The 26,311-nt window shown below is 47.8% G+C and overlaps 1 protein-coding gene across 4 annotated transcripts; it reads left to right on the forward strand.

The window, feature by feature from the left end:
• The first annotated feature begins 3,077 nt into the window (after positions 1-3,077).
• On the forward strand, positions 3,078-25,927 carry PRKAA2 (protein kinase AMP-activated catalytic subunit alpha 2). 4 transcript variants are annotated; one of them, XM_039711408.1, is made up of 10 exons: positions 3,272-6,659; positions 8,683-8,824; positions 10,750-10,843; positions 12,131-12,275; positions 13,121-13,208; positions 15,761-15,985; positions 17,579-18,083; positions 19,726-19,852; positions 20,068-20,316; positions 21,335-25,927. In XM_039711408.1, the coding sequence occupies exons 1-9, from the start codon at positions 6,560-6,562 to the stop codon at positions 20,304-20,306; spliced, it is 1,665 nt and encodes a 554-aa protein (XP_039567342.1). In that variant the 5' UTR covers positions 3,272-6,559; the 3' UTR covers positions 20,307-20,316; positions 21,335-25,927. The 4 variants fall into 4 exon arrangements, 3 of the variants coding, with proteins under 3 accessions (XP_039567343.1, XP_039567342.1, XP_039567341.1); XR_005627674.1 differs by having other exon boundaries at positions 3,273-6,659; positions 20,068-21,201; XM_039711409.1 differs by lacking the exon at positions 3,272-6,659 and adding an exon at positions 3,078-3,221 and having other exon boundaries at positions 20,068-25,927.
• The last annotated feature ends 384 nt before the right edge of the window (positions 25,928-26,311 follow it).

Here is a 26,311-nt window from a genome sequence, read left to right on the forward strand (position 1 = left end):
GAGCCCTGGCACTGCTTTCCAGGAGCATCCCAGGCCCTGCCCTCAGCTCTCGCCAACAGTGGAGAGGGTGGAAGGCACTGACCCACCCAAGGACATCCTTGCTGCCAAGCAAAGGCCTTTCTGCAAACCTTATTTATCCTGTAAGTTAAAAACATGATTAATATTAATTTGATGTTTCTAATAGACAGCTTCTGTGTGTCAAGAGGTGGTGGAAACAATCATGGCATCAGCTTGCTCTGAGTTTTAGTGAAAAACCTCTTTTCCAGCTTTCAGGAAACAAGCAGGACAGCAGAACAGTGCATCTCCATGCAGCAGCTCTTGTTAAACATATTAGTTTAACCATTAAACAAACACCACTCGAGTTCACACCTCTTTGTGTGGTGTTTCATTCAGGCAGAGCCAGGGCTTGCCAGGACTGGAAGGGGAGATCAAACAAACCCCAAAAACAGAGCAGAGCTGCTCAGAGCTTGCAGGGTAGAGGTTTGCATGGGCTGACAACTTTGCAGCTGCCTGAAGAAGGCAGAGCTTTCTCAGGCATTCCAGGAGATTGTAGCTTTGCCATCTTATCCAGAGTTTAGTGTTTGTAAATGCTGTTTCTCTTATGCCTTCACGTACTGTTGTTCTGGTTGAACAGAGATGGTTTCATTATCTTACAAACGGTTTTGTGTTACACCAACCTTCCTGTTCTACCCCCAGCTTGTTATTTTAGTTATTTATGTTATTGGATTTCTTGAATTAAGCTGCTGTTTTATTATTTATGATAGCACAGTTGCAAGTTGGTCATTATTTTATCAGGGACCCTATGTTTACATACACTGTTCCAGCTTCCCAAACAGCTCTTTATTACCTGGGAGCACAGATTGCATTTGTGACTGCCTTCTGCTACTTTGTGCAGCTGAATGAGAAACAGAGAGCTACAAATTAACGCTATTAAAATGTGGCAGGACCACTTTCCAGATACACTAGGTGCCGATTTTGGCGTTCAATCATGCTGCTTTTTCGGGATGAGCATCCATTCTTTTTTTCTTAATGTAAACAATTCATGTGGTCCAGACAGAGTTTATGTGGTACACAGGAGATGAGGGAGAACAGCCTGCTTTTCACCATTAAATCTTTTGGAATTCTGGCTGAAAGTGTCCCTTGAGTGCACCTTGTCTCCAAGCCCAAGGCACAGCTGGGCCTCAGAGGGTGCATTTGGAGCTGTGCCCCTCACAGCCAGCATCCCTCCTGTGGGGATGTGCTCCTGGGGACAAAGGCTGCTCCCCTGGCTGGTGAACAGTGTCACCAAAAGGAGGAAGCAGCACCACAAGCAGGACATACCCCAGGGGCAGTGCCACCCTCTGATGGGGACATCCCTGGGCAGGTGTGGCATCCCTCTCAGCAGAGAAGGGTGCACCTCAAGGACACTGTGACCCTCGGGTGGCTGTCACTCCAAGGAGAGTGCCACCAGCACCTCTGTGACGTGTGCCACACCAAGCCAGGCACACCACACACATGCTCTGCGGGCCATATCTCCACACCAGGCAGGTGTACCCCCACGGAGGGAGGAGCCCAAGGGTGGCACCACCCCGAGGAGGGTGTCACTGCATGCAGGGAGGGTGCACCCCGAGCACAGTGCCACCAAAGGAGGCTGTCACCCCCAGGCAGGTGCGTGGCAATTGAAGGTGCACACAGAGGACAGTGCCACCAGAGGACCATGTCCCTTGTGGCAGGTGCTGCTCTGAAGGGCTGTCACCCCAGTAGGTGCGTGGCAATAGAGAATGTACCCTCTGAACAGTGTCAACCATGTCCCTTGTGGCAGATGCTGCCCTGAAGGGCTGTTACCCCAGGCAGGTGCGTGACAATAGAGAATGTACCCTCTGAACAGTGTCATCCCCAGGCAGGTGCCTCTCTAAAAGGATGTCACCCCCAGGCAGATGCGTGGCACTAGAGAATGTACCCTCTGAACAGTGTCACCCGGGGAGGGTGTCACTCCCAGGCAGTTGTGTATCACAGAGTGTGTATCCCCTGAACAGTGTCACCGGAGGAGTGTCATGCCCCGGCAGGTGCCTCTCTAAAAGGATGCCATGCCACCCCCGGCAGGTGTATGGCAATAGAGAATGCACCCCGGGTACAGTGTCACTTGGGGAGCGTGTCACAGCAGGCAGATGCCTTTCTAAAAGGATGTCACCCCCGGCAGCTGCACGGCAACAGAGAATGTACCCTCTGAACAGTGTCACCCGCGGCGGGGGGGGCTGTCAACCCAGGCAGGTGCCTCTCTAAAAGGATGCCATGCCGCCCCCGGCAGGTGGATGGCAATAGAGAATGCACCCCGAACACAGTGTCACTTGGGGAGGGTGTCACCCCAGCAAGTGTCTCACTAAAAGGATGCCATGCCACCCCCGGCAGGTGGATGGCAATAGAGAATGCACCCCGAACACAGTGTCACTTGGGGAGGGTGTCACCCCAGCAAGTGTCTCACTAAAAGGATGCCATGCCACCCCCGGCAGGTGCGTGCCAACAGAGAATGCACCCCGGGTACAGTGTCACTTGGGGAGCGTGTCACAGCAGGCAGATGCCTTTCTAAAAGGATGTCACCCCCGGCAGGTGGATGGCAATACAGAATGTACCCTCTGAACAGTGTCACCCGAGGAGGGTGTCACCCCAGCAGGTGCATGGCAATAGAGAATGTACCCCCTGAACAGTGTCACCCGGGGAGGGTGTCACCCCAGGCAGGTGCCTCCCTAAAAGGATGCCATGCCACCCCCGGCAGGTGGATGGCAACAGAGAATGCACCGCGAGTACAGTGTCACCCGGGGAAGGTGTCACCCCAGGCAGGTGCCTCCCTAAAAGGATGCCATGCCGCCCCCGGCAGGTGCGTGCCCGCAGCGAACGCCGCCCCGAGCGCTGTGACCCGCGGCGGGCGTCGCCCGGCCGGTGCCGCCCCGGGGGTGTGTCCGGGCAGGTGTCCCCGGGGCGTGTCCGGCAGGTGTCCCCGGGGCGTGTCCGGCAGGTGTCCCCGCGGCGGGCGCCGTCCCCTCCCCGCCGCTCGCACCTGGCGCGGGCGCTCCCCGCCCCTCGGGCCCGCTCCGCTCCCCGCCCCGCCGGGCCGGCCCTGTGCATTGTGGTCCGGCGGCGGGGGGCGAACATGGCCGAGAAGCAGAAGCACGATGGGCGGGTGAAGATCGGCCACTACGTGCTGGGGGACACGCTGGGGGTCGGCACCTTCGGCAAAGTCAAGAGCTGAGTACCGCGGCCGCGGGCGGGGCCGGGCCGGGCCGGGCGCGCCCCTCGCCGCCGCCTCCCTCCTCCCGCTCCCGCGGCCTCCGCGCCGGCATCGCCTCCCTCCCTCCCTCCCTCCCTTCCCCGGGCTCCGCTCCCTTCCCCGGGCTCCGCTCCTGGGCGGCATCCCCGGGGGCAGCGGCTGGCGGAGCCGTGCCCGGGGCGCACGGCGGGGATGCGGCTGGGGGGAGATGCGGCGCTCGCCCCTCGCTGCTCCGGGCTGTGACAGCCCCCGGAGCCCGTGCTGCGAGCAGCACCCACCCAAACTTTGCTGCCGCGCTCGCAGGGAGGCGATGGGGAGGGAGGCTGGAGCGCACCGGCATCCTGCTCCTCCGTGCCGGGAACGCGCTGCTCGCTGCCGCCCTTCCCGAGGGGCCGCGGGGGTCCGGGGTGCTCCGGGGTGCTCCGGGGTGCTTCGGGGTGTTCCGGGGTGCTCTGGAGCCGAGGGGTCCGTGCTGCCGCCCCGAGCATCGCCCCGCAGCTCCGAGCGGCTCCCGCGGGGATGGAGGCGCCGGGCGGGCAGGGATGAGCCCTGGGCTGCCTTCACCTGGAAAAGGGAAGGCTCCAGAGCCACCTGAGCACCTTCCAGTGGCTACAGGGGCTGCAGGAGAGCTGGAGAGGGACTGGTGGGGCGAGGGGAATGGCTTCGTGCTGACACAGGGCAGGGTTAGATGAAATTGGGGAGGAATTGTTCCCTGTGCAGGTGTTCAGCTTCCTTCCAGGGAAGCTGTTCATCCCTGGAAGTGTTCAAAGCCAGGTTGGAAGGGGCTTGGAGCAACCTGGGATAGTCAGAGGTGTCCATGCCCATGGAGGAGGGAGGGATGAGGTGAGTTTTAAGGTCTCTTCCATCCCAAACCGTTCCAGGGTTGTGTCAGGCTGGGGCTCCGCACAGGGATTCTTTGGCTGGTCGTGCCAGAGCAGCCAGCTCACATCCTGAAGGCTTTGCTTTACCTGGCTGTGAGGTTTGCAAATATTTGTGTTTCTTTTTTCCCTGTGGATTCTGCCGTTACGTGCAAATTTCATTTTTTAAACAAGATACTAAAAAACCAGAAAACAAACCAAATTCAGTCTCTAAGCTGTGCTTCCCAGTTGGAATTTGGTTTAGCTCGAGCTGGGGGAGCAGCTGTCCCACTCAGTGTCCCCCCACCCCACTGGGATGTGGCTGGTGCTGTGCCTGCCCTCAGTTCCTGGAGTTTTAAAATAAACCCAAATTGACAGCAGATGAAAGAAACCACCACAACCACTGCAGCTAAGTCCACCTGTGGCCATTAATCACGCCCCTAAAAATATATTGCTGTGTTTAATCCCAAACCACAAATTTACTGTCTAAAGAATTATCAGAATAAATACTTCTAACAGTAAGGACCATTTAAATCACTCATGTGTACTAGCAGACCTCAGAACTGCTCCAAAGGCAGGTTTTCTCCTTGCAGACCAATTTAAACCTGCCAACAATTGCCTTTTTTCCCCTTAACTAGCACAAATACCCCCTACCTCACATATGACCTGAGTTTGGTAAAAATGGACATTTTCCAAAGAAATATTTCAAATAACATAAAAGAGATTTCCTAGCTCAAAATCTTTTATAGGTGAGTAGTACACTTTATATGTTTTTTTCCCTTAATATTTTGCCTACAACTGACAGGTGAAGTTTGTGCTTGAGACTGGGAACTGAAATGAAGAAATGGAATCTCCCATTTTTATGGAATTACAGTATTTTAATCAAATGAGCTGTAGAAAAACTTGTATTCACATCAGAAAAGTGGAGGGTTTTGTTGATTGATTCAAGCATTGTGTGTTGGGTATAATAATTGCTTTTTCAGGGAGAAGTCAGGTGCCATCAGTGACATTTCTTGCTGCTTATGTGTTTTCTTAAAATTCTGCCTTGCACCAGGTTTTGGTTTTGGTGCTTTTTGCTGTCTTACTCGTTAAAGAAATCATAATTTACAGTTGTTTAGGATTATTGTTATTAGGGACATAAGAAATGGCAATGAAAGGGAGGATTTAGTGATGTGGGGTACAAACCAAGGCTCCAACTCATGGCTGGAGCTGAGGAGTCATTTGGAGCCATCAGGAGCCAGAGACACGACAGGAAAAGGCCCTGACTGCCTGGGTCATCAGGGAGCCGATCCTCCCAAAAACTGCAAGAAACTGTTTTGTTTTTTAAGCTATTTCCATTTCTGGATCTCATTTACAGAAAGTCCACACAAGGCACAGAGGGGAGCAAAGAGGCTGGCAGCTGAGGGCAGGATTTTGGTGCTAACACTGAAATTCCATCTGGAAGTGGGGATGAGGACGCAGCATCTGTTAGAAGAGAGGGAGGTGGCAGGGGCTGATGTGGTGGATGGACAGGAGGTGTCATGTCAAGGCTTGGAGTTGCCACACAGCATTTTTACCAAATGTAGTTATTTTCCCTGTTATTATCCCAAAGATAATTTACAGAAAATAGAATTATTTGCAGAAAAAAAAAATATAATTTGTGGAAAATCAGAATAATTTGCAGAAATAGAGCTGTGGAGGTCTTGGATTTTGGAGTTTAGCAAAACCTTGAAGGAAGGAGGTGGCATCTCCTTCTCAGGGGGTTGGCAAGAACAGATGAGACAAATTGTGTTTGCTGTGGGCATGTCCCACCCTGTGGGTCCCCAAAAGCTCTGCTGTGACCACAGTGAGGTTCACAGTAGTAACCCAGATATTTTCTGTGTGTGATGCCACCCACAGCATCCCTGGGGGCCTTGGTGGCTCCTTTGCCTGGCTTGTTTGCCACAGAAGTGACAGATTTGTGGTCCCTGGAGGGCTGGCAGTGCTTGGGTTGTGTTTGTGTCACCTCCATGGGCTCCAGTCGGGATCAGATCCCATTTTTCCCAGGCACTGTGGCATTGCTGCTGAAAGACAAACTTGGTGTCAGAGGGAAGATAAACTAAAGGAGACTGAGCAGAGGAAGGGCAGGGAGAGGCTGGGACAACACACAAGTGGCACTGGGGCAGAATTAATGCAGCATTGCTAAATATATGCTTTGGATGGATTTCATTTTTAACTTTGGGCTGAGATAAGGGCCAGCAGAGCTGATAGGGAAGGAGTTTCCTCACCCCTCCACAAGCTTCTACATTGCCCTGAAGATTTTGCAAAAATGTTAACTGCTTGTGCTGCCTGAGCTGGTAGGATAAAGAAAGTGATGTAGAAAGCCATGCTGTCAAGGGGTTTTATTTATTTTTTATTTATTATCTGCGTTCATGGTGCTATAATCACTATTGCTCCTCTTTTTCTTTTTTTTTTTTTTTCCTTTTATAAAAATAAGTAAATGTCAAGAGTGTCCTTTCCACTTTTTGAATCTGGGGAGGCAGTGAGAGAGAAGGAGGTGTCCTCACCAGCAGCCAAGGCCACCACTGCCCACCCTGGGGGTGAGGATCCTCTTCCATGCCTGTGGGAGACCTGGGACCTGCCCCTCACTTCTGGCATGATCCTGTGAGCAGAGGGAGGGCTGTCCATACTGCCCATGTCTAAATTCCTGCAGTTCAGAGAGCCCTCAAAGGCTTAAAAGTCTCCCACCACATAGGAAATTGTGTTCCCTCTTTGTCTCTCTCTCTCACTGAGTTCAAGGAGGCTTAACAAGTCACTGGGGACAGAAACAATAATATCTCTGTATCTAATGCTTACTGTAAGCAAAAGATGGATTACAACATAGGCTGTTTATTTTTAATTATTAATGTGTTTGTGCTAGCAAACCTTCGCAGAGTTACACATTGTTTGTCACGGATGGGAAAGGGGATGAACTATTTGGCAATAGTATTAAAAACAATAATTATTCATTCTGGGCATGGCCTTTTTTTTTTTTTCCCCTAGTGTATAATAAAACAATTTCAAAGCATATGCTGAGGCAAGGCCAGAAAGCGTTGTCCTGAAACACAGGGTGGTAGAAAGCAGGGTTTTCCTCCTAGTTCAGTGAAAAAACTTTGCTTTACCTCCCTGCAGCAGTGCCCTCCTTTCTTCCTGAGGATTCACCAGGGAAAATGCCTCCCTGGACTATTTACAGCACTCTCCTTGCCCTGCACCAGAGGAATTATCTGCCTCCTCCAGCCCTCAGCTAATCCCTAAATTGCATCTCTTCTGCAAAGCTGAGTTTATTTTCATTCCATCATCTAGTAGTTTTAAGTATTACGAGGAATAAAATGGACATGCAAAGTGGTGCTTTAATTTTCAAGGGCAGTAAAGTGTTTTATTTTTAGGATGCTCTTACTGAGGAAAGAATCTCTGGCAGGTCTTATCTGGTGGCTAATAATAGTGACCTGGTGTGCCCTGAGTGCTGCTGCCCTGCCCTTCTCACACCTCCTGCTTACCCCGGGTGCTGCTGATCAGCTCATTAGGACTGCCAAAATTACAGGCTCTAATAATGTAATAACAAGGTTTGCTGGCAATAATTAACTCCTTGCACTGGAAGGGTGATGTTGGTAATTAGAGAGCACAAATATTTACTGTAAGCAGGTTTTTCTGTGCAGGCTTTAGGAAACCATCCGTGTGTCACTCTGTTGAATATCATGCTGGAAAATACTGAGAAGGGGCAGCTTGGTTCTGAGAACCCTTTTTTGGGTATAAACACCACATTTTTAAGCTCTTTCTGCTCTCAATTTTGATATAAATCTTGCTTCCAGGGGGCTTTATATTTTTTTTGTATGGTTTGTTTATTGATAACAAATGGATCCCATGCTGAATTAGTTTCACATCATTAATTACAATTCCCCCAGTGACAGTGGGGCTGCTCCTCCCAGTTTATGGGTATGATTTTTCCCTGAGATAAACAACAGTATCTCAGTGCACCAAGTGCATTTAAAAAAAAAAACATATTGAAGTTTGCATCTTTCCTAAAAGCAGAGTTTGCTCCTGCAGTCCAGCAGTGTTCCTGCAGCTTGTCATCAAAGCAAGAAGCACGCTGGGGGAAGTATAAATAGAAATTCATTTTAGTAATGCAAATCCCGCAGTCCTATTTTGGGCAGGGAAAATCCCCATACCATTTTTTAAAAAAAGAAGTGTGATGGTCTAGTTTTGAGACTGGGTTTATGAGGGATTTTGTCTACCAGTGTGTTATAGTGGAGATTCTCCTCTGCCATTTAAATATATCTGTTTCTGATTAATCTAGCTTTTACATGCTATAAATCCTTGCAAATTAGCTTGGGGTATGACCTCCTCCAGCAACTCACTCTTCTGTTTAGTGGAGTGGTTTTGGCAGATAAGTCCTCTCTCTTCTGCCTTCTACGACTCCACTGGGAAAACAGTGAGGAGACAAAAACTTTAAAATATTTCACACCCTCATCTTCTGCTTTTTTCCCCCCTTCAGAAGTGGCTTTTTGCTTACAGTGCCCTAAACTGCTTGTGTGAACCCTGCTGCACTGTTTAGTGACTTTGCAATGCTCTCTCTCTCTCTAATAGTTGGTGAGCACCAGCTGACAGGGCACAAAGTGGCAGTGAAAATACTGAACAGGCAGAAAATCCGCAGCCTGGATGTGGTGGGGAAGATCAAACGAGAAATTCAAAACCTGAAGCTCTTCCGGCACCCTCACATTATCAAACTGTGAGTACCCTCCCTGCCACGTGTGCAGCCGCTCCTCTCTGCACGAGGACCTCTCACACACAGCCAGCTGGGTTTCAGGAGATGGATTAGAGCACTAAAAATTGTGTTTGGTCAAGGTTTTGTGTGTTAGACGATCCGCTGGCACAAGTTTTCCAGAGAAGCTGTACTTCCCCATCCTTGGAAGTGTTCAAGGCAAGGTTTGGATGGGACTTTAAACAACCTGGGATAGTGGAAGGTGTCCCTGCCCATGGCAGGGCTTGGAATTGGATGGTCTTTAATGTCCCTTCCAACCCAAACCATTCTGTGATCCATGAATTGCAGCATGGGCAGGCTCTGAGAGTGAAACCTTGGCCTCCAGTCAATAGGATTTATGTTTTAATGGGCTGATTAGCCAGAGCTTAAAAGAACTTTTTTTTTTTTTGTTCCAAAATTTATTATTCAGACATAAGTTTTGACAGTCTCCACTTTGATGAACCTGAGTTGGGGTCGTAAATCAGCACCTGCACTGCAGCCTCTGGGATTCCTGCTCAATCCCCAGCTTGTGCAGCCAGCCCACATTAATGAGGCACTCGATAATATCTTTGGCATTCCTATAAAAGAAAGCTGTTGAATGGTAACTGCAAGGGTAAGTTGACATTTAGGTCAGCCTTAAAACTGGCATGAGATATAGCAAATACCTGGGACTTAGAGGCAAGGGAAAACAAATTCTCCCTACAGTTAAATAACTAACCATGCAGCAACTGTTGACTTTAGAGTAACTTCACAGTTCCATGGATTTATTGGAGAACAGATTGGTATTATTTCATGAAAAAAGCACCAGCAAGACTCCTCAGCTGTGTGCCCAGCATCCTGCAAGTCAAATCCTGTTCACACATTTGTCAAAGCAATAAAAATTAAATCCAGTCTGACAATATCTGTGTCCTGTGATACATGTTGCATTCATGAAATACGGTGATAAAAATGTGAGGAGACTGGGGCACACAAACCTCTTTCAATAAGTTTTTAAATGTATATAAAAGAAATATTGGGGCAATTAACAGTAGCTTAGATGTCTGGGTCCAAAGCTCTTCAGAAAAATGAGGTTGATGTTATTGATCTTTATGGGAGTATCCCACATTCCCTTGCCAGCCTCTGACAGTTGCTGAAATCTCTTGGTTTCAAATTACAGTCCTGTAAAAAGTAATGAAATTAATCTGAAAAAACCCCCAAAACAACAGTAACAAAACAATGAATTTGAAATAAAAGAGAGGGAGGTCCCAGCTGGTGCTGCTGTGAATTCCTGGGGCTGCATTGACCTCAGCTGATCACTGGCAGTTTGTTCCAGCTGGGACACTCAAATGTCTTTGCTGCACTCAGGGAACATTTTGAAGGAAAATGGAACAAAATCAGCAAGTTGAAAGTGATGCTCTGGATTTTTCCCCCATTCTAGAGAGATTTGATATTTGAAAAATAACTTTAGGGGGGGCTCCTTTTTGTTTCTGTACCTGTCCAGAGGTAGTTTTCTCTAGTGCCTAGAGCTCTTTATCTTTTTTTAGTCTTGATATGAGGAAAACCAGATGGATCCTCTTCTTGCCCCCAGCTAACCAGGACTTCATTTCTAAAGCTGTTGTTGCAGATCTTACCCAAAATGGAAATTTGAAAGTCAGGGCAGTCCTAAATGTAGTAAGATTGCCTGGCAGATATTTCAGAGGATTATTTAAAGGGCTGAAGGAAGATCAGAGGTCTGGAAAAGAGGTCCTTCCACAGACAAGTGAAAGATTATGCTGGAAACAAGAGACAGCTTTTCAGGAGTGGAAAGCTGTTAAAAATGCAAGATCTGAAGAAATCCTTATTCGAAGTGTTGATGTGGAATTATTAATCTGTTTAAAAGCCTTTCCCTGTTCCTAATTATGTATTTTTTTTTAAATCTGCTTGTGTTTTTGAAGGTACCAGGTCATCAGCACACCAACAGACTTCTTCATGGTCATGGAATACGTGTCTGGGGGTGAATTGTTTGATTACATCTGTAAGCACGGACGTGTAAGTGCCAGTCCCAAGTCAGCCCCAGCACTTGTGTGGGTGGAGGAAGGTGTTCTGGAGCAAAATGCCTGCTCGAGGGAGCACAGTTAAGGTTAAGGCCCAAAATAGAAGTTGCTTCACAGCAACCCCATCTGGGGTGTCTCATACCGGCTCGCACGAAACTTGTTTGTGATTTTTTGCAGTGTTCTCTGGTGTATTTTTCATCCTCAAACCAAAATATCCAGAGTAATGTGTTGCTCAGGGCAAATATTTGGGAAACTGGCTTATTTTTGTGATTTTTAGCTATGGGTTGCCTGTCAAAACCCCCATGATCAGCAGCAAATTTATGGCATGGGAGGGGAAAACCAGTTGGTGTGATCTCCACTCCAGTCATTCACCTCTCCCAGACCCCCCTCTTGGTTCCATGTCAGGTTCTTTGAAGAATTTTCAAGGATGTGGCTTATCTGAGCAACATTTTCAAATGCCAGCAGTCCCAATGGGTATAAGTCATCTGTGAAATGTGAGATTTTGGTTAAAAGGAAGATCACTGGTGTCTGCCCCATGGAGCAGTTGCAGGGTAAGGAGGTAAAAATGGGCCAAAGTGGACATCCAGAATAATGGTTCAGGTGAAGGATCAGCCCATCACATGTTCCCTCTGTGTGCTACAAAATCAATACATTTACTGCAGATTGAGTTAGATTAGTGTAGTGGTCAATGGAGCTGACTCAGTTTTCTTTTCTATGTACAGTTCTGATTTCTTACACATTTTACCCATCTAGATCTTCTCAGTGACTGATTTGGATCTTTTCTGATAAACTCAGTTTTTTGTGAAGGGAGTCTTTTGGAATTAATCAGTAAAAATAATAATTGAAAATTTAGTTTCTCTGATATAGCTCAGACAACTTTATTAGCTACACAGGTAATTAAAATAACCACGATATTCCAGCTTCACCTGTTGCTTCCAGAAGAAGTCCATGAGGAATTGCTCCCAGCAACATCCTCTGTGGCTTTTTGTCCAGCCTGGATCTGTACCAGTCCCATTGGGACAGGAGGCCATTGTCTGATAGGTGCCACCTTTAAATTCTTGTTGAGGTCTCACCTTTCATCTCAGGGCTGTATCATTGTCAAACACTGGCACACTGTAAAATGCAAGGGTGAGAAATCTACTTTATTTGCTGCTTCTGCTCTTAGGCACTCTGGGATTTTCCCTCTGCACTCTGGAAGCTTTTTGGCTCCTTGCTAAGTGAAACCTTCCCCTGCCTGAGTGCACACCAAGCCCCAGTGCTGTTCCCTCTGCTGTCCCCACAGGTCGAGGAGGCAGAAGCTCGACGCCTTTTCCAGCAGATCCTGTCTGCAGTGGATTACTGCCACAGGCACATGGTGGTGCACAGGGACCTGAAGCCAGAGAACGTGCTGCTGGATGCACACATGAATGCAAAGATAGCTGATTTTGGTATGTGACCCCAGCAGCATTCCAGAGGCGCAGCCAGCGCCGCCGGAGCGTGGCCGTGGAGCAGCAGAGCCTGCTGCCCCAACCACCAGCACCTGGAAATCCCACACTTACAAACACTGCCCTTCCTGCAGCAGCAGGGATTACTCGCTGCAGGCTGCTCCTGCAGTGGCACTGAGAATGGAGCAGAGAAGTAATTTGTAAATCTCTGCTGTGTTTGAGTGTAATCACCCGACGTCAAATTTACCTAATTTGTGTTTGAGGCAGGCTCGGTGCAGCTAATTCAGGGTGAGCTGGCTGTGTGTGTTTATTTTTGTGTATGTTCTCCCTCTGTTTGGCCATGTGCTCTTGGCCTCAGTTCATTTTTACAACCAGCAGTAACAGGAGTATCTAAGTGGCATTAGGGATTGAAATCCATTAAAATACCCGGGCTACCAACTCTGTCCTGGTGAGTCCTTTCTAGCAATGTAAATCCTTCTGAAGATTTACTCATTTCACAGCCCCACCCAGTTGCCATATGAAGTGAGTGCTCTGGGATGAATTATGTCTCTTCTCCATGCTCTGGGATTTGCAACTTAGAGGAGCAAAATTAGCCTGGAGTGAATATTTCTTGATTGAATGTGAAAAAAAACCCAACCCAACAAAAATAACAAACAACAACAACAATAGTAACAAAAGTAACAATTTACAAATCAGGTCAGAGCAGTCTGTCTTAATTATATCAACAGTTCCCTTCCAAATATCCCACTTCACTTTCCTGCCTTTTCTCTGTGTGACACAGAGTCCAGATCTAAAGGTCTGGACCTTTAGAGCAAACATCAGTGTATAATAAGCATTTTTTTTTTTAGGACTGTCCAACATGATGTCAGATGGTGAATTTCTACGCACCAGCTGTGGTTCCCCAAATTATGCAGCCCCTGAAGTCATCTCTGGAAGGTAAGACATTCCATTTCTCATCAGAGTCTGTGTGAGCACATGGAGTTTAAATTTGTCCTTGGTATTGGAAACAGCTTTACACATCTAGTAAAAGCAGCTGAATCCTTTCAACCTGGATTTTGTGCTTGGGTGAATCTGTTGGCAAAGATCTGAAGGTTTTCTTGCTTATTTTACTTCTCAGTAGCTGTAATAGCAAACCATGTTTTGCTACAGGTGTTTACTTTGGAGGAATTATTAATACCAGATGTTGACTGTTTATATTGCTAATTAAAGAGGGTGAAAAGGACTCTTTGGATGCAAATACTGAGGTTCCAGGTGGAAAGGCTTTTCCAGGCCACCCCCTCCTCTCCTGCCCACCTGTAATATAAAACATGGTGTTAACGAGGAAAACCATTCACTAACAAAAGGAGCAGGAAGATCTTTAATCCCTTCCCAACACTGGTAAAGAAAATACTTGTCTTCTGGTTCCTTAAATTTGGGGTTTTGGCTGTGGCAGTAGGCTCAGCCTTCAGAGCTTTGTTTTGAACTGATTCATTGAATTGACAGACCTCCTCTGTGGTTGCATCATCTCAGCATGAAACATCTGTACAGCACACAGAGTGCTGGGCACACCCCACGAGGCTGAATTGGACTTCCATGTGTTGATACAAAAGTGTTGCCTCCTATATTTTGCTGTCAGTGACAGAAATTACATAGAATGTACATTTTGCACTAATTCTCTCTGTAATACCTTAGCAAAGATTGCAAATACAGATTTTCAAATTTTCAGTCCTCTGAGTGGTCCTTCAAACTGCCCATCTCATTATCTGCCCCTTTTTTATTTAAATCCCTTTTGCCATGAGCTTTACTTTTCCTAATCCAGTGTATTTTTGCCTATATCTGTAGCTTTTAAATAGAACATTTTGTTCAGAATGTGTTTGCTGTGATTATGATTATTTTATCCCTGTTTACACCAGAGCAAGTGTTGGCAGAGCATCCTAGGAATTACACTAGCATCCAAAAACCCTGTTGTGACTACAGCTCTGTGTGTGAAATGAAACCAAGTAAATCCTCATTGTCAAGAAGGGGACAAAGCCAGAAACTACTGGGATTCCAAAAAAATAGTATTTCCATCTCAGTGAAGGCCAGACACGTTTTTCAGTTTGTATAGGAGACAAGGCACATGGCAGATCAGCAGGGAGGATTTAGTCCTTGAGTGTTCCAAGGGTACAGAAAATGCAGTTTAGTAACAACAAAACTAAGAAGGAAAACCAAAACCAAGCCCATGTGTTGCATTTTTTGGCTGGTTGCAGCTGCATCCCTCCCTCATCATGCTTACCTGCAGGCTCAGGGCTGCCTGAGTTTCATGGCCCTGCTCAGTGGGCCAAGCTGGCCTCTTCTCAGAGCTGCATTTTGGGGGGACAGGCACAGTCCACCCTCCCTGCCCTGCTGGGGGCTGTGTGGGGCAGGGGGGAGCTGACTCCTGGCTCCTGCTGCCTTCTCTGCTAGAGCACAAAAGCAGTAGAGCATGACAGCTCAGTTTTCGGAGCCATAAAAGTGCGTCTCATGTGGGCTTAAAGGTCCAGAAAACTGTTCAGGCAGTGCTCTTATCAGCAAAAGAATCAAGCTTCTGATCTGTGGGAGTTGGGCATGGAGGCAGAGCTGAGGGGGCATCCAGCTGAGCCTCTGCTTTTCCAGAATGGCTTTGCTGCTGTCCCTGGCCTCAGCAGGGAAAGTCTCACCCTTGGAGAAGCAGACCAAGGGGGTGTTCAGAGAATGGTCACGTGCATGACCAGCATGATTTCTATGCTGATGTGTCTGCAGTGATGCTTTTCAGGAGGAGCAAGTGCAGATTTCATGAAGAGACTTCTGTAGTTGCATTTCAACTTCGGTATTTTGGTTGGGCCTCACAGCCCAAGGGCAAGTGTTGCCTCCCAAAACCTCTGGGGAGGCATCAGATGTAGCAAAAAGAGATGAGTAGCAGCAGCAAAACTGTACTAGTTGGGATGTCCTGAGTTGGGGATGGCAGAGAGCACATTTGGCAGCTTGTCAGAAGTGGAAGCACTTAGATTCCAGCACACCAAAAATAAACACTCAGAGACAGAATTATTTGTTGCTGCTTGATCTGCCTCATTCAATAAACAGAAATTTCTGGGGCAAAGGAGCAAACAGCCTGGCAGGGCTCTTGCAAATGTGGGCTTTGGCTTTTTGGAGAGTTTGGTGGAGGCAGGGTTGTTCACAGGAGTGTGGGCAGCCAGTGCCAGCCCTGCCATTCGTTTCCCTGAGCAGTTTTGGCTGAGGCAGATTTGGTTTGGGGGGAGCCACGTGAGCAGCCCTGGTGTGGGCTGGAGCTGGCAGGGGGTCTCTCTACCTGCACCCTGATTGAGGAGAGGATGAGGGAGAGCCAGGTGAACAGCCCTGGTGTGGGCTGGAGCTCTGTCCCTGCTGGAGCTGGCAGGGGGTCTCTCTACCTGCACCCTGATTGAGGAGAGGATGAGGGTGACACAGAATCTGCACCCTGACTGAGGAGAGGATGGGTGTGACAGCTTTCTGTTGTCCTTGTCCTCGTGCAGGCTCTATGCTGGCCCAGAGGTGGACATCTGGAGCTGTGGTGTCATCCTCTACGCCCTCCTGTGTGGCACTCTGCCTTTTGACGACGAGCACGTCCCCACCCTGTTCAAGAAGATCCGTGGGGGAGTGTTCTACATCCCTGAGTACCTCAACCGCTCCGTGGCCACGCTCCTCATGCACATGCTGCAGGTGGACCCCCTCAAGAGAGCCACCATCAAGGACATCAGGTGGGCTGGGCTGGGCTGGCTGCCTGTGGGGGTCTCTGGTGACTGTCCTGGGGTCACCTCTTGGCAGGTGGGCAGGGTGGTTTACAGGAGTAGTCAGCTAATCCAGATAGTCCTTGTCCCAAGTGATTCAAGGAGCAGCTCTGCACCCCTTCTGTGCTGGCTGGAAGTGGGTGATGATGAACAGGATGAGGATTTTTTAATATATATTTTATATGCAAATATTTAAAATTCTATTTTATTGCATTAAAAACTAGCCTTAAAAATCTCTTAACAGCACTTAGCAAAACCAGCTATAGTGTGCAATAATCCCAAGAACTTGATAATATCCAACAGCCTTTTTTCATTACTATATTTCAAGGCCATATCCCTATGGGTACCAGATAAAGGGGCTAATCATTGTACTTACTGTATATCGAAAAGAAAAGGAGGAGAAACCCAAGAGTTACTAACTTAATATGTAAATATTGGATGTATTACATCTAGTTATGTGCTAAGCATGAATATAAACCATATTAGGGCTTCCAGAAATTCTCAGGTTTTTAATGCATTTTCAGTGGACGGCCTTCATTTTACCCTTCAAGCAAACCCATGCAAACTTCCTTTTTATTCCTCAATTCCTTAGGATGAGAGGATTTAATTACTTAATAGACAGGCAGCACATGAGGCAAGATTACTGTCAGTACATAGAACCTATAGACTCTGGAAACACAGGGCACCAGGAATATTTCTGTCTGCTCTGGGGTGCCCTGACCCCCAGGGGAGCACTGACTTTGACCCTCATTCATGGAGAAAGTTTCCTAGACTTCAAGATAGACTAGAATCCGCAAAAGTGTGCAATAGATTATAGAGAGTAGTGTAGGTGTATCACTTGCTGAGAAATTTAGGATTTGGGAGTTTTAGTATGTTGTGGATGGAAGCAAGATGGAGGGCACAGGGTGTCATCCTGGCTTTCTTCTTCTTTCTTTGTCTTCCTTCTTCTTCATGGGTGGCATGCTGTAATTGGACAGAAAAGTCTGCATTGTGGGCTCTTTGGGATCAGTTACTGGCTTAAAAGGGAAAATAATCTAGATGTCAGTTCTTAATTGGACAGTTTAGTCTTAAAAGACCTTGTAACAAGAGATTATTGGCCATTTTGTGCCTTCTAATGAAAAGCTGCCCAACTCACAGTAATGAGACTGTTTTACTGATAAGAAATAATAAACACCCAAGTCCCAACATGAACTACTGTCTCAAGTGCCTTCAATCCAGACCCAGAGAAACCCACAACTGGTACACCCACAATCGACAAGGCAGTGTGTGAGTTTTAGACACTTAATTATCATTCACCTCATTGTAAATTGGTGAGAATTGGGTATTGGGCATGGGAGTTGGGTAGGTTTGATGCTCTGTATCTCCACCAGGCCCATGGGAATCCCAGAGTATGAGAACCTTGGAAGTGTTGAGGTCTTCAAACCCAGTTTGCAGCGTGCCATCGCTGTCCCCGTACTGGGCTGGGCTTTGCTCCCCGTTCACCAGCTGGGCTTCACTCTTGGCTGGTGGTGGTTCCCCCATCCTTGCATCTATCACAGCGAGGCTCCCCTCTGCCTTCTGCAGGGAACACGAGTGGTTCAAGGAGGAGCTGCCCAGTTACCTGTTCCCAGAGGACCCTTCCTACGACGCCACGGTCGTCGACGATGAGGCGGTGCGGGAGGTGTGCGAGAAGTTCGAGTGCACCGAGTCGGAGGTGATGAACAGCCTGTACAGCGGCGACCCCCAGGACCAGCTGGCCGTGGCCTACCACCTGGTCATCGACAACCGCCGCATCATGAACCAGGCCAGCGAGTTCTACCTGGCCTCCAGCCCTCCCACCGGCTCCTTCATGGACGACAGCGCCCTGCACATCCCTCCGGGCGTGAAGCCGCACCCCGAGCGGATGCCGCCGCTCATCGCCGACAGCCCCAAGGCTCGCTGTCCCCTGGACGCCCTCAACACCACCAAGCCAAAGCCCCTGACGGTCAAAAAGGCCAAGTGGCACCTGGGGATCCGCAGCCAGAGCAAGCCCTATGACATTATGGCTGAGGTGTACCGGGCTATGAAGCAGCTGGACTTTGAGTGGAAGGTAGGGAGTGCTGGGGTGGGTTTCCCGCATCCTTTATCCCATAAACTCAGGGGGCTTCACCTGTTTCCAGACAAATGTCCCACCTGTTTCCAGACAATGCCTCACCTGTCTCCAGACAAATGCCCCACCTGTTTCCAGACAAATGCCCCAACCTTGCAATAATCCCTGCTATTCCTCGTTAACGCAAACTCACTGAATTGAGGTGCCAGCTGTGCTTATATGTGCTTGTCTGTGGGGTTTCTTTCTGGCGTGAAATAAGGGGTTTCTTTCTGAGTGCTCCAAGACTTCTGCTGGAAGGATGATTCTGCCTTGTTTGGCTGCAGGGATAAGAGGAGCTGTTCACATTTCTAATTTTAGTGGCTAGTTCCTTGCAAGGTCATCTCGAGTGCTCCTGAGCAGAGGAACTCTCATTATTTCTGCCTGGTCCTGTCAGGACAGAAAGGGTACAGTACAAATTGTCCTAAAGGATGCACAGATGAGGGGCAGGGGCACTTGGGTGCAGAGTTTGTATCATTGATGTGGTGGCTTTTTCCTTGATGGAGATGCAGCAGTGCTCATGGACCAGATGTCTTTTCAGACATCTATTGCTTCTTCAGTTTAGGGCTCAGCTTCTTGATTTAAATCCAGATGTTTCAGCTGATAGTATTCACTGCAGATATTTCTCCAGGGCTGTGCAACATATAGTCACAGGCAGCAGCATCATGTGAGCACTGGGAGCCAGGTAAGGAGAATTTCAGCCCAGATCTTCATCACCAGAGGAGCTTCCCATCTCCCTCCAGGTCCCAAACATTGTACTGTGGGAATTTCACAGTTCTGCTTCTTTAAAACCTCCTGCCTCCTCCTTATTTTTGATAATAATACATGTTTAAAACCAAGTAGCTTCCAGAAACCCCCTTTCCCTGCACCAGGCAGAAGATGAACTGTGGCCAGGTGCATTTGCCCACACCAGCCAGACATTTTTTAGCTGCAAGGTTTTACAGGGAGTGAACAAACTTGCTGTATTTCTGCTACAGCCTCAAAAACCAACTCAGCCCAACATCTCCGTGTAGGCAGTAGAGCTTCTTTCATACGAGGAGGTTTCACAATTGCCTTTCCCACCCTAAGAATAACTTCAGATGTGACTCTTCATCAAAATTAACTCCCCCATACACACAGTTGCTTCTTAAATATAGCACAGAGAAAAGATCTCATTGTAAATGAGATGCAGCAGATTGTGAGGTGGGAAACAGCAAGGGGAAATACTCAGCTTGAGGCTGATCCACAGGCTGTGCTGGTGGGAGAGGCTGCTCTGCTCTGCCCAGCTTGCCCTGATTTCACGAGCACTGTCCATGCATGTGGGCCCACGAGTGGACTTTTTGGTCCATGTGGCCATGGCTGCTGCTGAGGGAGGAGCAGACATCAGTTTTGTGCCTGGCAGATGGGTCACTGCAGCTTCCTCAGCCAGCAGCTGGTGAATCACCGCCTTAAGAAGAATATTTAAAGATAGGAGGAAACGAAGCAGTGTGCTTCATTTTATAGTGGTTGTCCTTTTGAGAAACTGTTTTTCCCAGAAGATGTCTTGCTCATATTTAGAAAAAATAAGGAAAGAAGTGTTCCTGTTGGTGCCTGGAGTCTCCCTGCTGAGGGCAGTTTCCCCTTGCAGGTGGTGAACGCCTACCACCTGCGGGTGCGCCGCAAGAACCCCGTGACCGGCAACTACGTCAAGATGAGCCTGCAGCTCTACCAGGTGGACAACCGCAGCTATCTGCTGGACTTCAAAAGCATTGATGGTGAGTAGGAGATGGAGAACATGTGGAAGGGCGAGGCTGGAAGTTTAAGAACCATCCCTTGCATTTTGAAGTGCTTACATCCGTGTCATTTCAGCAGAAGCCCTTTCGAGCTTTTCGAACTCTGCTGCTGTTCCCATTTCATTACCACACCCGCATTGCAGCTGCCGAACTAATCCAGATTTTTGTCTCTTCTCCCTTTCTGTTGGCTTTTCAAGACGAGGTGATGGAGCAGAGGTCTGGCTCCTCCACGCCGCAGCGCTCCTGCTCGGCCGCGGGCTTGCACCGGCCGCGCCTGAGCATCGACGCGGCCGCGGCCGCCGAGTGCCAGTCGCTGATGGGCTCCCTGAGCGGCTCCTTCGTGGGCAGCATCCCCTCGGTGCCCCCTCGCCTGGGCAGCCACACCATGGACTTCTTCGAGATGTGTGCCAGCCTCATCATGGCCCTGGCCCGCTGACGGCCGCTCTGCGAGGATCTGCGCTGACTCGTCCGCCCCCTCCTTTCTCTCGCTTCCTTGTTCTTCCTCCTCCTCCTCCTCCCCTCACTGCCCCACAGAGCCAAGTCCAGACCCAAAACATGCCCCCCTCTAGCAAGGCACCAAGGAAATTAACTTAATTTCTCTCCTTGTGCCTGGCGAAATGTATCCAATACTCTTTTTTCTTCTTTCCTTGTGAACCCCATGGGAAATGTTAAGGCTGTAAAGTAACAAACATTATCACTGAGTTTTTGGAAAACACCTCCCCCTGGTTCATCCTGAGGTAACGGAGGCATAGCCATGCTTCCTGCAGGGAGTTTGATGTTTCCCTGAGGCTGTGCAGAGCAGGGGCAGGCTGAGCTGAGCCAGGGCAGAGTGGTTGACCAGGAGCTCTGTGAGGTGGAGTTGGAGGGTGATGAAGCAGCTCTGCAGTGTTCACACCCAGGTGCCAGCCTCTCTAACACTTTTCTCCTCAAAGCAGCAGCTGCTTAGATGCTTCTGCACTAGTGCAATATGACCTCCCTCCCCTCTCTTTTTCTTCTCTGCTGAAGATGGGCAGGGAAGGTGGGATGTGCAAAGGTCCTGTGCAAACCTGCCATGGGGAGGCCACTCTTTGCAGAGTCCCTAAGGTGCAGTCTTTCTCCGTGTCCTCTCTTTGCAGAGGAGTGTCTCTAAGGTGCAGTCTTTGTCCCTGTCCTCTCTTTGCAGAGGAGTGTCCCTAAGGTGCTTTATTTTGCCCAAGGGCTCCGCACAGCACTGACCCACTCGCCACACTCGGAGCTGAAGGCAGATTGCCTTTTTCTCTCCTCCCTCCAGCCTGCTCCCCCTCCTCTGCCTCACCACGGGCCCCAGGGGCTGAATCCCAAGCAGGGTTCAGGTGAGCAGAGGACAGGATCTGGATCACCCACCTAGAAGCCAGCTCTTCCCCCGAGGGCTGGGATCATCCCTGATGGGCAGGAGCCATCAGCAGCGCACAGCTCCGGAGCACTCACCTCTCACCTTTCCCCTAGGACACTCTGGCTGTTGTCACCTCCCCAAAATCACTGCCAAATCTGCCTTCCCTGCTGCTGGACACTCACTGCCCCTGCCCAAGGGTTCTCCTGTCCTGCTGCTGCTGCCCACTGGACTGTGACCGTCGCTGCTCCGCTGACCAGGCAGGGATATCCCAACCCGGAATTTTACTGTTCCTTTGCTACTGGCTATCTGAAGGATTGGATTTTATTTTTTAAGATGAACTGCGGGGATTTTTAAGGTTAAATTCTTGTTACCCAAGGGTAAACCCTAATGCATGTGTGACTTCTTTGTTTAAAGGAGTTATTTTTTATTACACGGGATTAAGCTAATGGGCAGCGTTGGCATCTGCTTGGCTTTGACATGGTATTTAATTCCATTTACTTGATTATGAAGTAATAGTCTAATCAAGGAACAAATGCTTTATGAAAGCTTTGCCAAAAAAATGTTGGGTGGGGGTTTGGTTTTGTTCTGTTTTTTTGGGTTTTGTGGTTTTTTGGTTTTTTTTTTTGTTGTTGTTTTTTTGGGGTTTTTTGGGTGTTTTTTTTTTTGTTTTTTTTTGGTTTTTTTGGTTTTTTTTTTTTTCTTTTGTGTTCTGTTTTAAGAAACAAAGCAAAGAACTTTTGCTGGTCCCAGGTATGCAGTCATTCAACTTGAAAAAAAATGTAATCTGTCTTTTTGATAGCTTCTTATGACCCCTTAAGGTTTTTTCCTAGGGTTTTCTTTTGTACAGTTGCACTTTAATTTATACTTTCTGCAAGTTTGTATGAGAAGCAAGGAAGAGAACAGCAAATTGAGCCTTTTTTACTAATCATTTAAGGTAATCAAGACAAACATGGGATATTTTTGCCATCTACTGGCAGTTAAATGGACCTTTTCAGTTTTAAGTCCCTTTTTTAAAAAAAGAACCACAAAATTGCCTTACTTTTGTTACAGATTGTGCTTGGATCCTCACTAACGTGACTTTACAGCTGCAATTTTTCCAGAAGCCGCACAAAGTAGAAAGCTTCCAAAAAAAAAAAAAGAAAAAAAAAAGAAAAAGAAAAAAGTCAGTTTTGCTGTTAAGCTCTTGAACATTAAATCCAACACAGCAGTGGTTGGACTGTAAGAAATACTGGAAATATTTGTAGTGCTCCTAGGTTTTGTAACGAGCCTTTTATTACATTATGATTATTAAATAAGTATTCTGGGGTGAGGATGGCTTTGGTGCTGTGCCTGGTGCTTGCCAGGTGATTTGTGTCCCCAGTGCTGTGGTGTGAGTTTGGATGGAGAATCCAAACTCCTGCGTGCAAAAAAAACCCCAAACCCCACCCCAGAGTCAAAGCTGAGGAGCACCCAGCCCTCCAGCAGCTTTTGGATCAAGGCTGAGATGAGCAAAAATGGTTTGGGGTGATGGGGATAAACCCCTTTGCAAAGGAGCAGGAACAGCTATAGAGCCAGGAAACAGCAATGAGTGAAGTGTATTTCAAATGTTAAAGGCTTTTCAAATCTTCACTCCCAGCTGAGCATCTTGCCAAGTCCTGGCAGCACCTGTAGCCCCCTTGATAGGGGCTGGTGTGTTCCAGTCTGGGGCTCAGGAGCAGGGAGATGTACTGATGTCTTTGTTCAAATTGACTCTTGTCCTCTGGGATTTCCTACCCAGCAGAACTAATAGTATTAAGCAGCAGCAAATGCCCTTGGGAGGAAATATTTGCTTCCTGGAGGCAGGTGGGATTTCTAGGTTGTAGAATAAGCCCCTTGTGGCACTTGGCATCTTCTCCGACCCGTGCAAACATTAACTGCTGTGAGGATCTGCAGAACCAGTCCTGCCTGGAGGGCAGTCAGAGTTACTCAGCTTTCCATATGGAGAGACACAAAGAGATGAAGCACTTCCATGCTCAGGGTCAGCAGAGGCAGTGGAGGGAGCAGGACTGGTGGAAGCACCTCCCCAGTGACCACATCGGACTGACTGGTCCATCACAGCCTTGCCCAAATCCGTGCTGCACTTTGGAACACTCTGAGGACTTTCACTTCTGTGTATTATTTATTTTACCTTCAAATAGGCTGTGTTCTGTTTCCCAGCTGCAGAGGAGCTGCTGACCTCCAGTCACATTTTCCAGAGGAAGAGTTTAACTTCCACACTGTTACACTGTGGTCAGCTCATTTTGAGTTATGCTGGTACATGCACAAGCGTCGGGAAAAGCAGGGTAGACAATATTTGAACTACAGAAACTTGAATTACTCCAAGTGCAATTCTTCAGGAGCCACTGAACAGCTGTGCTTTGCAAGCCACAAACTCACCCAAATTTTGCTTCAGCTCGAGGGAGAGAGAGATAAAATGCAAAGGATAAAGAGTTCAGATGGGCTCCAACAGAAACCTCCAGCTCCTGGATGAATTAATTCAAAAATATCTTTTGCTTGTTCTTGTTGGAAGCTGTGTATATGTAAATATTATATATGCATACATGCATATATATATAATGTAGGTGACATCCCTGTCATTGACCTCTCAGCTTTATTCTTCCAGCAGGGCAGGTGTGTGCCCAGGACACTGCCACCCCTCACTAATCCCAGCCTCTGAGAGGACCTGGACAAAGGGAATGCTATTTTTACATCCTCTTTTAGGTAAAGCCCATGAGTAGCTTAGCTCACCCCGTCAGGCTCGGCATGGCCTTGGCCAGGGATGGGAGGGGAAGTGGCATCAGGAGCTGTGAGAATCCTGCCCTTCCACCCCCCTGGCCAAAGCCCTGCTGCTGGTGGGGTTTGGGGCAGGTTTATTTTCAGGAGCTGGAGCTGAGCAGGTAAAGGCAGCAGGATATTTTTTTTTTCCCCTTCAACGGGTCAGAAATGCATCTTCAGCTGTGTGTCCAGTTTAGCATTTCACGAGGTGTGTACAAGCACAGGGGAGTCCATGGGCAGTGTTGTAAAAATGTGAGCCAGCTGGTTAGCGTGTGCCGTGTATACGTTTCTGTGTGTGATTATAGTGGCATTCGTGTTGGAATTGATGAGGTTTGAACGAAATAACCCTTCTACTCCTTTTCATTTCACTGCTGTTTGCTGTCAGCGTGCAGCCCTGTAGGAGGAAGAGGGAGCTGTGTGCAGGACATGAACTCGTGCCTTCGCTGCGCGTTGGGACTGCTGGAAGTGGCAGCTTTGTTTCACGAGGTGCACAATTTCCCCAGCTCGTGCAGGATCCCCCCTCTGAGACATGCAGGCCGTGTTTCTAAATACTTGAAGTACCATTTGTTGTGCAATTATTTGGCTTCACCCTTTTATTAGCTGAGAGGAGAGAGGGAAGAAGAATCGCACATCTGGATGAGCCAAGCCAACCCCCGCTCGAGCTCCTGCTGTTCCTTCCCTGGAAAGTTTTAGGGTCTGGTTTTGTTCCAGGTATATGATGGACCTTACTAGAGTCACCTTTCTTAAGGTCTTATTTTGTTATGGGCTTTTCATTTAGTGCTTCCCTTTGGCTTCCTTAGCCCTCCCCTTATATATCCCTTTTTCATCATTTGCTTATTAAAAAAAAAAAAATGCAACAGCTTCTTGTAATTCTGAGTTCCCAGTCTGCCTCCCAGCCATGGAGTTAATGATTCAGCCAGAGGTACCTCAATCCCATGCCTGAGAGGTGAACTGGGTTTCAGAGTTCCCACATGACACCTACTGATGGAACACTGACTTTTGCAGAGAGCACACCTGGTATTCGCTGCACAGATCTTTGCTCATTTTAATTGTTGAAATTAGGAGAACTAGACTGTGAATCAGAGCTCTGCCTGCAAGCACGAGTACACTTTTGGTGTTAGAAAAAGTCTGTTTTCAACAAAAGCCTTGAAGTTCCTGTTGAAGCTGCCTTAATTTAAAAATCAAAGTTTATTTGTAAGACTCATCTCTGATTTATTTTTTTTAAGTTTGGAAATAGTTTATTTATCCTCATCTCACAAAGCTGTGAAGTAGATCCTGTAGCCATGGTAATATTTATTCTTGTTGCTGAAAGCATGTTCATGTGTTCTGTATCATGTTATATTCACGTGGTTTGTACCTCAATGCATTTGTTTTGTTTTTTTCTTTTAGAGCACAAAGCAAAACTGAATCCCAGGATTTCTGTGGTGTCCTTGGCCCAGCATCTTTGGGCAGACAAACCTCAGCTCTTTGAGAGAGGTAAACTGGACTGTCCACTGCAATTCTTAATTCATACTTCAATGGGTATTGATGATTTATAATGTTATGTATTTATAATTTTAAGAAAAAGATACTGAACTTTAAAAAGTTCTGAGTAGAAGCATCCCTTCAAATATATCATTAACATGATGCTCAGAAAAAAAGAAACCTTGAGCTCTGTAAACACTCCATCCTTGATATTTTCTATTATTTTGTCAACTGGGGGCCTGGAGAGGGTTTTGTTTCCCAGTTCATGGCTGTAGTACATTCTGTCATGGAAGGGCACAGAGCCCTGGTTCAGTTTTGTCCTTTGTGCATCAGATAATCACAACGAAGCCTTTTTCCTTCCATTTATGGTGTGGAAAGTGTTTCTCGGTGTACTGCACTGCATGTGATAGCTGTCTCCATGGTTGACATTTGCACTTTAATAAACTCAGAGATGAAAAGAGATAAAAGCAGCAAATCCTTTGGATTTCCTTACTGCACAGTCCCTTTCTGCAGGCTGGGGTTGGCTGGTGGAGTTTCCCTCTGGAGATCCTTGCACATCCCAGCTGTGGGACCACAGATGCCCCCAGGGCTTGGTGGGGGGCAAGGTGTGTAGTTGAAATTTCCACATGAGTAATTTAAACAACATCCCCAACCCAAAATCCATGCCAGGAGCCAGGCCCATGTATTTACATGTGCTAACTCAGATCTTCACTCTTACAGCAAGGAGTAAAGAGAGAGAAGCATTTTGAAGACATCATGCAAAAATAACCTTTCACTGCAGAAAAAGTGCTGGGGACAAAACTGGGCACCTGTTTCCTCTGTGCCTGTGATGCAGGAGGATGTAACTCCAGTTC

The sequence above is a fragment of the Passer montanus genome, unplaced genomic scaffold, assembly GCF_014805655.1.
Source record: "Passer montanus isolate IOZ18808 unplaced genomic scaffold, ASM1480565v1 scaffold25, whole genome shotgun sequence".
Taxonomy (NCBI): domain Eukaryota; kingdom Metazoa; phylum Chordata; class Aves; order Passeriformes; family Passeridae; genus Passer; species Passer montanus.